This window comes from Anneissia japonica, unplaced genomic scaffold (genome assembly GCF_011630105.1).
Source record: "Anneissia japonica isolate Jap-2015-1 unplaced genomic scaffold, ASM1163010v1 scaffold288057_len103349_cov133, whole genome shotgun sequence".
Classification (NCBI taxonomy): domain Eukaryota; kingdom Metazoa; phylum Echinodermata; class Crinoidea; order Comatulida; family Comatulidae; genus Anneissia; species Anneissia japonica.
The window spans coordinates 91,443-103,638 of record NW_022691552.1 but is presented as its reverse complement, the minus strand read 5'-3'; the positions used below and the strand labels follow the sequence as shown (position 1 = coordinate 103,638).

Genomic DNA, 12,196 nt, shown 5'->3' with positions numbered 1-12,196 from the left:
ATGTAAATATGCATCAGCACACGTTATACATAGGCCTAATAGAACACATAGGCCTAAGCGTGATTTAAAAAAATCTTAAATTCATAAATCTCAGGCAAGGTCTTTTAAGATAGAAATGCGATACTGTGGTTCAATTTCGTTTTTATCCTTTTGCAAGTTTCTTTAAATGTTTGTTTAATAATACTACTACTAGTAGTAATAATAATAATAATAACAATGATGATGATGACGATAGTAATAATTGATATTAATATTAATAACAATAAAAAGTGAAGAAAATTGTTCTAAATGCGAAAAAAAAGTTGTTATTTATTGATCATAATATATATAGTTAAAGCTTAGTAAGCTATAATTATGATGGGGAATATGAAGATGATTTGATTTACACTAGATTTTATGTTGACATTTATTTATATAGGCCGTATTCAATTTTTTTCACTGGATAATATTTTCAATACAATAGTAATGGTCTCCCAAATCGTACAGCTTTGCTGAACAAGGTTAGAAATATAAAATTGTAATTAAAATTATATGAAAAACTAATTAAATAAACACTCCTTGTGCCACAAAGTAGGGCACTACCAAGATAAATACGTCCAGGGAATGAGAAACTTTAAAACTGCAAAACCAATGATTACATTTAGGTCAATTTAAGTATTTTTTTTTTCGTGCCTTTTCTTCTTGTTTTATTAATATTACTTTCGAATTATGTCTAAGTTGTCCTGGATATTAAATAGAACCCTGATAAAAGATCATGAGAAATTTGTTGGCATTTCATTTTGACTATAATGGTAATGTGATGATGATGAATTTTACTATATAAAAGTGTTATTTCCGGCCATCTCTAGAGGTACTATTTCCTCAAATTTTCTCACCTCAGCCCCAGCCATTGTGGGGCTGAGGTGGTTCTGAGGAAATAGTATCTCTTGAGTTGATACCCAGAATCATTTTCCGTGGGAGAGGTACTGGCCACACTGCGGCTGTGATCAATAGAGAACAAGGCCTCGACCCCTAGAACTTCAATATTATCATGAACCCTGAATATACCAACTGTTGCCCCATCGTCACTTTATCTTCATTGCTCGTTATTGATTTTTTAAAAATATTATAAAACCTCCATGATATGAATAACTGAAATACCGATACAATAATGACTTGGTACGGAAAATGACTCCATTATCCAGTAATCCTTTCATTATCATAATCTTCCATCAACCATGAGAAATCATAACAATACTCAACGGTTAGCCAAGCGTATTTTCCAAAATTGGATCTTCTATTCCGGTACGTATACATATTAAAAGTTCATACACACCAGTTGGTTAAGCTAACAGTAATCACAAAGCTTTTATTCAATCGGAGACCACAAGACAACTATACTTGTATAATTGCCTCAGATTCAATCATACTTCTTAGCCAATCACAACGTTTGCTTGAATGCTTGCAATCAATCAAAAAACATACTCAACAACCTGTTGCATACTGTATACGACTACTGTACCGAGCAAACCACATACTGTCAATGTACGATACGGCTACTTTACACAGCAAACCACTCACCAACCTGTTAGCGTACTGTATACGATAACTGTACCGAGCAAACCACACTCACCAACCTGTTAGCGTACTTTATACGATTACTGTACCGAGCAAACCACACTCACCAACTTTGCGTACTGTACCTATACGATTACTGTATACCGTAACTATATAAGAGCACTGTCTGTAATCTACACGCAAAGAAGATGGCTTCACCGCAATATACAGCGTAAGTGATAACCAATATTATTTTACATGTATTTTAGATTTACGTCATAACGTAATTTTATACATTTCTAACTTGCATAATTGATTAAATAATGTTAGAAATGAAAAGAAAATTTATCATAATAAAATTAGAATGGAATTAAAATGGTATATTTACCAATAAAAATAAAATCGACATCGGTATTTTTATTATTAGCAAAGAAATCAATCAATAATTTATGTACAATAATTGTTTTTCTTAATTATTTGTCTGTTCCTTCTTTTAAATAACTTGAAGCATTATTAAAGCCTATGATAGACAATAATAATGGTGATGCTAATAATCATTCAGACCACAGCACCTCCTGGATTCATTGACAAACCCGCCTCCGTTCCATTGAGGGCGTACAGTTGTCGGATGCACGGCATTGTGGACAGACAGCACATCAATGTTATGTGCAGTAGATTATAAAAACTTAATTAATTTATTAGTAATCAAAATGAATATGTTATAATCAATTACTGTAATATTTATCATGGATAAATTTTATCGGTTCCCTGATATTACAGTATAACTGATTTATTAGCTATTTTAGTAAAGTAGTAACTTTGTTTTCTTTTGTCATCGCAGTGACAGCTTATACACAGCTGTAAGGGGCGAAAAATGGGATGAAGTAAGAAACATTATCAGAGCCGCTCCTGAACTCGTAAATGAAAGACTGGTATGTAATGTATACAGTACTCAAATATAGTTCAACATCATTTAATTCAAAGGATAATTACAACAAATTGTAATATTAATTATATTATTATTAAAAGCACCTTTCTTGCAAATATAAGCATATCATGCAATGTTACCATTAAAGACATTATTAGGGCAAACTAAGAATGACACTGAAACAAAAACTAATAAATGTATAGCTTATATGTATTATTGTGCCAACGAAAACATTAAAAAAATCTTTAAAAACCTTTTTTTTAAATTAACACAAACATATCAACCTGAACATATAAATTAATGTATTTAAAAATGTTTACAGATAATTTTACAGCGAAAATGATAGAAACACAAAGTCACAGGAATTGTGTATTATTTGTATTGTAATTATCAAGTCAAGTTAAAAATAGCAGGGTACAAACTTATTAACTTCATAATTGTTATGCTCAAATCAATAATTTGTATATTACTGCAAAATTAGCAAATTGATTTAAATTATTTTTTAATTGATTTGTTTGTCATTTTTAGAGGGCTATACCTCTTTAAGGACTAGGCGTACATAGTACACTGATACCACTAGTTTAAAAATCAGTTATTTCTTATAATTACCACAGTGTGCTTACTAGCATACCGGTCAAGAGATACTTGGTTGCATTGGTTAATCCTATCAAATGGTGTTACACATTCCTTATTATTTCTTATTAAAGGTTAATCAATTCAGTCAATAATCTATTTACAATAGAAAGTTAATGGCAATGGGTGTAATATTTGAATTATTGTTTGAACTTCGATTGTGTGAGCTCTTCTAGCACCAAAACACTCTGAACTTGCTCTGACAACAAAATATTTAAGTCTAGCGCCCTCATTAGTGTAAAATCTACCTATTTTAAGAACCTCATTAAGATACTTGATATCAGTGCTTACCGTATTTAGTGACTACTTATAGTCTAAATAATGTTGTTTAAAACTATTACGTTAGATTTGATTATTCAATACTATTCTTTTGTATAACTTAAATGCTCCGCCTTAAATTTATTAATTTGCGCTTAATAATAAAATTCATTGCACTTGTTCACTCCTATTGCTTGTAAGCAATTGTTACACTGAAGATGACAGTTATACTGAAGAAACATGTTGTATCCAGTTTAGCCTAAATGGTTGAAATCGGTTGTGATTATTAAGACGTTTTTGTTGTTGTAATCATTCAAAACTTTTGTCTAAAGAACCTTTAGTCTCATTATTGACTTTTTTTGTTTAAAAATAACAACAATGACGACGACGATGATAATAAATGATATTGATAATAATTTGATAGATTGATCATAATACTATAATACAAACAATATTAATAATGCTATATAATGATAATGATAATAAACAGTAGAGAAATTCCGGTAATTAAAGTACTTATTACAAATAATGAATCAAAATCATACCAAATTAGACCATACACAATGATACAATTATACAATTAATTAATCATCATTAATTAATTAATTAATTATCATTGATGCAATGATACAGTTGTAAAATGTCCATCATCAGAGTCTTCTCCCCCTGCACCAGCCACCAGCGGTTTCACCCTATGACCCCTGGCCATGGCCCATGCGCAGCTGAACCATTCACTCACAAACGTAGATACAGTAAGAGCCTATTCTTTATGCCATTATGCCGACTTCTTGAGTATCGCTACTGAAGTTATTGTATGCTCATGATCAGTTTGTTATTTTTTTATTTATTTTATAGTTATTTAACTTTATTTACCAACGGTAACCAATTACTAACATTCATGTGGCCCTCGCATAAAAAACAGCAAACATAAACGACAAAGCAAAGTTAAAAAATAAAAAGCATATAATGATAAAACAATTATTGGAATAATAAAATTCAATAAAGAGTAAGTGTAAATATAAATAGAATAAATATGGAATATGTATATACATAGTTAAAAGCATGATATGTTGCGGTGACCTTCAGGGATATTTCCATATGGACATTTTTTTTTGGGGGGGGGGGATGTAAGATATTCTTAACATGTTTTAAATAAGATTAGGGCCTACAGAGGACGCATTTCTAATTTCATGTTGTAGAGAATTTAAACATTTTGGAAATTGTAGACAAAAACGTCCTTTGTGCATGGATTAGTGGTTGAAAAGTCTTCCATTTTTTGGTGGTGTGTTATCATAAAAAAGAAAGTTATTGCAATGGGCCTATTCATCCAATAGTTTAGTAGTCATAATAATAATCATAATAATAATAGTTAAATAAAATTATTATTATTATTATTAATTGATTTATTATTAATATTATTATTATTATTATTTTTATTATTATTATTATTATTATTATTATTAATTATTATTATCATTTTTAGCAGGAAATAGGTACATGATTTTTGTAGGAAGATAGAAAGATCTTATGGTACAAATAGAATCTGAACTAAAGAGGACGCATTTCTAATTTCATGTTGTAGAGAATTTAAACATTTTGGAGATTGTAGACAAAACTTTCCTTTGTGCATGGATTAGTGGTTGAAACGTCTTCAATTTTTTGTGCTGTGTTATCATAAAAAAGAAAGTTATTGCAATGGGCCTATTCATCCAATAGTTTAGTAGTCATAATAATAATCATAATAATAATAGTTAAATAAAATTATTATTATTATTATTAATTGATTTATTATTAATATTATTATTATTATTATTTTTATTATTATTATTATTATTATTAATTATTATTATCATTTTTAGCAGGAAATAGGTACATGATTTTTGTAGGAAGATAGAAAGATCTTATGGTACAAATAGAATCTGAACTAAAGAGGGCGCTAGATAAGTATTTTTGGTTGTCGGAGAAACATCGAGGTATCTTAATTACTGTGAAAACAGTAACAAAAACAAAAATAATATTTTTTTCCTAATAGAACTAATTGAAAAAGAATCATATCAAAAGATGCTATAATTGAAATAGGTTACATTTAACAGAAGACTAGTAGTTACCCACCTGAGAGAATTTAAATGCGTGAGTGACTGCTTCGACGATCTGAGAATTTTGAGAAGCTATTTTTTTCAGGGAGTGTTTTTGACAATAGCAGGTACATCAACAAAAATATTTTTAATAAAGCCACGTAGGCCTACAATTTGCGTTTCACTTTATGTTTAATTGCAGCACCCTAATTATGTACACAAACATATCATTAGGCCTACTTAAACAATCAAGAAATGAATTGGATACTAATCAATTTTTAGTACCGGTAACTTGTCAGTGAATTAATGTATTCACGTACTTTTGTACTTACAACTGTGTGAGTTTGATGCTGGCAACTGCACTCTCTAACCATTTTGTATATCTTAAATAAAACCAATTTCTTCTGATTTTAAATACATTTTCCCTGGATTCGTGATAATTCGGTATACGCATGGACAGCTAAATGCGTGACAAATTGATGATCTCGCGTGTGTTTCTTTAAAATGCGTGTTTCATCTAAAATCAATTTGAAATGAGAGACTGTTGGTAACAATTCAAAAGATGTCAACCCTTTAATTTTTAGTAAAATCAAAACTATAAGTAGGACCGTATTGATGAAATCTTAGTATACTGGATTGACCATATTCGCCAATTAAATAAGAATATTAATCACTCTTTTAAATATTCTTTATAACATTACAAACCTACCATGTATGGACTATGCCTCTGGCTTTTGAATTATTTATTTGAAGGGCAAGAAGTGTTTAGAGTTGATAAGTTCCGAGTTGTAAGCAACTTATTATACTTTATGAAAGTAATCTGCTTGCCGGAAAGACCATTGGAAATTTCACAATTTCAAATGCTATTATTTTCGTTTGTAGTACAATACATTATTACGGCAACTATGGGATTAATCTAATGCTTTACTTCCTGCTTATGAGTTTATTTCCTCCTTGTGTAAAATCATCACAAAACGAAAGTGATGGAGCCTAGATTTGCTCGATGGCAGGGGAGGGGCCATGTTCAAGTACCTCTGAAGGGTCCCATGGGGCGCTTCCAGACCCGTAAGCTCTGACAATTGAGATATTTTTATTTTTTATGCTTAAGGTTCGTAATAATCGATTGCACAGCCTCATATTCTGTAAAAGCTACATATGAAGAAGTATTTTCGATTTTAAAAATTACTATTGTTTGATTGATTTATACAAAATAACTAGAGACTTCTTCATGAATGTAGGGATTACGACAAAAGAATTGATTGATATTGTATTTATAATTGTCCTAATATAAATGGGTCTAATTAGGCCTAAAGTAGAGAGATATGTTTCTCTCTCAAGTTATACGAAAACCATCAATCTAAAAACCAGACCTACTAATATGTAATTGTTAAGCACGAAATATTTAATATCAGTTATCATGCCTTTATCAATATAAATGTGAAGTTAATATGGGGACAATTTGTGAATGTGAAGTCTTACATCAAAGTATTATTCTGGATCGCGAGAAAATTTAACTTAAACATGTTGGCTTAGTGTCCCCACTTAATTTGGTTCAAAACACGGCCAATGAATGAATGAATCAATCATCAATCAAATTACTGGATCCATTTTGATACGGTAGCACTCATACAAAATGCATGGTGCATACGATTAAAGAAACATACAAAAACAAAATATGCCTACATTAAATTACAAGCTATTGATTTGGTTTCATAGTTAATTTAGACGAGGAACGATCATCTCTGATAACCAAAAATACTAGTCTAGCGCCCTCTTTAGTTTCGATGTTTTTGGTCGACTCCGAAAAACAACTGTACAATATTATATCTCCGTTACATTGTCCGCGTCTGTACTGTGTAATTATTAACGAAATATTGTATGTTATCATATTGTAGTTAAATAATTTTGAGTTTTTAATTCAAAAAATAAAATATCAAATGCAAACCAAAATTTGTATTCCAAAACAAAATTATAAATAATAGTGTAGGCTTAAAATTTATCCAAATGATAAAGAATAGACAAATTTTGTCTGAAGTTTGTATAAAATTCTTTATAATTTTTTTAATTAGTCAATATAATATATAAGTCTTTGTATTTGTTATAAAACTCTAATCACGAGGAAGGCAATTACGATGTTTAAAATATAAAATTTCGCAAAAAGTATGAATTCGAACAGAGATTGGCAGCCCATGCCCTATAATAGCCAATGATAATGAATAGGCAAATTTTGTCTGAAAGTAGTATAGGTTTAAAGCTTGGTAAAATCGTTAATTAGTCGTTAAAACATATATGTGTTTGGATTAGTTTTAAAACTCTACTCAAGAGAAAGTCAAATATGATTTTAAAAATATAGCTTTTCAAAATAAATATGATTCCAAACAGATGGGCCTACAGAATTTATGTATCTAATGATAAAGAATAGGCAAATTTTGTCTGAAATTAGTATAGGTTTAAAGCTTGGTAAAATCGTTAATTATCGTTAAAACATATATGTGTTTGGATTAGTTTTAAAACTCTACTCAAGAGAAAGTCAAATATGATCTTAAAAATTTAGCTTTTCAAAAAAAATATGATTCCAAACAGATGGGCCTACAGAATTTATGTATGCACCTCTATTAAATCTGGCTCTTATACACATCAATTTAAACTAGTGGATAAAACATATCATTGTCTGTATTCTTTTCAAACCTTTATACAAAAGAAATATATCTAGAGTGTTAAAAATACAAAATTCCTAAAAAATTATGATCAGAACAAAACCCTAAATCAACATAAAATTTTTCAATGCAAAAGAATAGGGAAAAGCGTTCAGAAAAAAAATGATAAAATTTACGATTTTTAAACGATTAGCTTTAAAAAGTTAGTTAATTTGTAATAAAATTTGAATATTTAATTGATTGTGATTATTTAATGTAATTATGATGTGATTAAGTTGTGTTTATATGTGATATTTTGTGTATGTGTGATAGTTGAATGTGTTTTGTTATCATCGTATTTTGTTGTTTTCGTAGGACGGCTGGCCGTTATTATATCGGATGATTGTGTGGCACATCGCACCACGTGATGTCATCAGTGAGAGTTTAAAATCAGCGACGGTAAAAACTGTAGACTACGTGTGGTCGGTGAGTAGAATTATGTATCATTACAATTACGACATCAACACACAAAATACAACAACACAGCATCTATACACAACAACATACCATACACCACTCTACATCAATTCTTACCTAACAACAACAACTTATTACATTTAAAACATAATTTAATTATCATCCACACTATAAAAATGATATTTTATTGTATTTTACGATCAATGTTGATTGTTTATTGTTGAAATTTCCCGCACGGTGGTCGTGCAAATATACAGTCATTGCGCCTTGAATCAGAAGAGAAGCAGCTCACAACCAAAATAAAGGTGTTGAAAATCACTGAAAAATCAGTTTTACATAAAACAATCATAGTCATGTTTGATCTTGTTTTGATCTGTATTGATCACTGATTATAGTAAATAAACTTTCAATAATAAATTCGAAAAAAAATACATAAACTAAAAAAATATTTTTTAGGAGATGGTGATTTTAACTTGTACAAAACATAGGGCGTCCATGTTGATTGAAAGCCAAACAAATGAATGATTCTGAATCGCCCACGAACCAATAAAATTTGCTGAAAAACAGCTTTAAATAGAAAATTCACATTCATGTTTAGACTCGTTCGAGTTGTCAATGTGCACTGAATATAAATATTACACTTTTATAGAAAAAATCAATAAAAAGTATAATGACCTAAAATATATTTTTTTAATTAAAGAGATGATGTGTTGTATATTCTCTGTTTTCATATTCCTTGTTCATTGTGTAGTTCTTTCGTGAGTGTATTCTACATCACATTGCTGATCTCGGCTACACTCAACAACTAATAGCAGCACTCGGGATTTCTGCACGCAATGTTAATTGTCAAGATAGGGTACGTATAGGAAACAACACATTATTCATTAAAAACACTGAATGACAAATCGTCATTATGTATTAATAAATTACTCATAAAATTATAACTAAATATTTAATATTAAATATAATTATGGCTGTAAAATACTGTATTTATTACTTTTATTAATGTTCAATTGCTTTATTGTGTGGTTTTAACCGTTGAGTGAAAGCCAAGCACAGTAATGATTCTGAATCAAAATTTCTTGACATAGGGCGTCCATGTTGTGATAGCCAAGCGAATGAATGTTTCTGAATCACTCATAATAAGTAAAAAGCGTGTTTAAAATTTCAGAAAATCAGCTTTTTTCAGCCATTTTTGGAATTGATTTTGTTTCTCTTAGTATTGTACACACAATGTGATGATTACATTTTGCATTACATAGGTCTATTTCTACATATGTATGTATGTAGGCCTAGGCTAGGCCGGGATATGTAGTCCAGCCTAAGTATATGTGTACGCGAGACAAAGCATGAACAATTAAAAAGGCTGTACAGAAAACAGTTAAAAAAATACAGCAAGATTTCAACCTGGCCACTTTTTTTGACAAGCTTTAGTTAATTTATTAGGATTTGAATAGGAAGAAAGGTTAAATTCCACTGTATGTTTACTACGGGTATTTATTAGACTCAACCTACTACCTCCTTGACATAATTCAGGAACCACAAGTCTGTGAAATTTGGGGTAAACTTTTAATGATAGTTTATATAATATTTTCTTCTCTTTAGTATAAGTTTTATAATTAATTAAGCATTAGCATGCATCTAGCATGCATTAGGATGCACTTTTTTCTTCAGTTGAAATTCAGTGTTCATATGGGCTTTGTTTTATCCAAATAATCAAGTAAGTAGGTCAAACTATACATAATGAGATTTTTGCAAAAATCAGGCTAAAGGTTCCTATTTATTATACACTTGCCTAGGACTTTCTATTCATTTCTTCACTATTGCTTGGTCAACTGACAGGAAACAAGAAAAAAAAACATGCCTTCCATATATTTATTTATGATAGTTCTAGTATGTAACATTATTAATACATACAGCAGGTATGCTTTGTAATGCACCTCTATTAAATTGATACGTATTGATTGAAGTGTACCATAGAATTAGCGATATTATTTTTCGTTCATTGATCGAATCTTAGATTTTGTTATTGTCAAAAAGCAAAATACTAAAATAACAAAAATTAACAATTTTTCTCCTGAATAAACCTGCCTGTTTTGAATTCAAAGTGTTATTGTTTAGCTTCATCATAGCTCTAATAATAGTTTAAAACATATTTTTATATAAAATATTTTTAAAGGTACTATTACAGAACATCATGTAAATTGGTCTGTTAGTTAATTGTCAAAATAGAATAATTTTCCTGGTCCATAGGCCACTGGAATGCCTCACGTGAGCCCTTCATCGCCCCTGGCCTCCAGCCTCATTTGCTTGCTTCGCTTGCAACCCGACCACTTTAATTTCTGTGGCTACAGCCCTGTTTGAGCTGTCAATGTACGGTTGTATTTTTTGACAGATGCTTGCCAGTTTGTTAATAATTACGCCTACTCATGACACAGGCGAGTTTATCATTCAAAATACACATCGTCGTCTGATGTAAGCACACTGATGTAATACAATTAACTTGATTAGTGTTGGTGCGTACTGCAGCACAATCGGCATACGCACAACTATTGTGTAGTGATCAAAACAAACGACGACCGCTACAACAACAGGTTGAATATTGCAGTACAGTAGAGAGTGATTGACTTACCATATAAAACAATCAGTGTAGTTTTATATTATAATATACGAAGGTTAAACTTATGCATAAAAACACATTATACGAGCATAAACTTTATTATTTTAATTTTATTACAGTACGCATTATTGACCAAAATAAACTTTATTATAAATGAAGTTTGTTTTGTCATTATTATTATCATTACTGTTGTTACTGCCATTGTCATATTTTTTATTTCTCTATAATATATCAGTATTTTGGTATTATATGATTTATAAATAAACACATCTCTTAGTATTCGTGTTATTATCTATAGTAGTAGCATTATTATCAATGCATTTCCCCATGTAGCCTAAATGCTGTGTGATAATGGCATTAAAAAAATTCTTTTGTTGGCCACGTTTTGGCAAAATCTTTAAAAAAAAATGGGTAGTTCGGTAGGATTTTTTTTTTTTTTTTTGACCGATAATGTGTTTATGCCTAAAAAGTAGAAAATATATTAAAAATACAACAAACACGATTTTAAAAATCTATATTGAAGAGCAAAATAATCGCATAACACTGTCGCATCGCCTACCGTTGCAAGATAAGCTTATTCCACATTTCTTAGCTCATTGAATATATTTTTCATTGTAGTAAGTAATAAAATAAAATAAAATGATGACCCTCAATTTTCGAACATTTTGGTTCGATTGGTACTAGCCAACACAATAACTTTTTTTGTTTGGCCTAATTTCTTATGATGAAAAAATGCAGCAATAAAATAAATTGAATAGAATGGAATAATCATCATAAAGGACATTTTTAGTATAACATGATAGTACTTTTAAATTATTGTATTGAATGAAAATTGTAATGAAAAATGTATTTTATACGAAGTACAAGTTGGTTATATTTACCTAAATTTTAACTGTAATGTTTTAGATGGCATCATTTTTCTTGTTTACAGAGGTGTTGACTGTGTCTGGATTATTATTCACATTATGCTTTCAATTATTTGTATGATTATGAGCTCTCACTGATTAACACTGTTTTCAATTGTGTTACAGGA

At 29.8% G+C, this 12,196-nt stretch overlaps 1 protein-coding gene across 1 annotated transcript in view; it reads left to right on the top strand.

Moving 5' to 3' along the window:
- The first annotated feature begins 8,465 nt into the window (after positions 1-8,465).
- Positions 8,466-12,196, top strand: part of LOC117100061 — an 8,629-nt gene continuing 4,898 nt past the window's right edge. Inside the window, exons 1-2 of the mRNA XM_033239611.1 lie at positions 8,466-8,552; positions 9,295-9,399. Of these exons, the coding sequence (XP_033095502.1) occupies positions 8,466-8,552; positions 9,295-9,399 (192 nt within the window). The remainder of the gene's footprint in view (positions 8,553-9,294; positions 9,400-12,196) is intronic.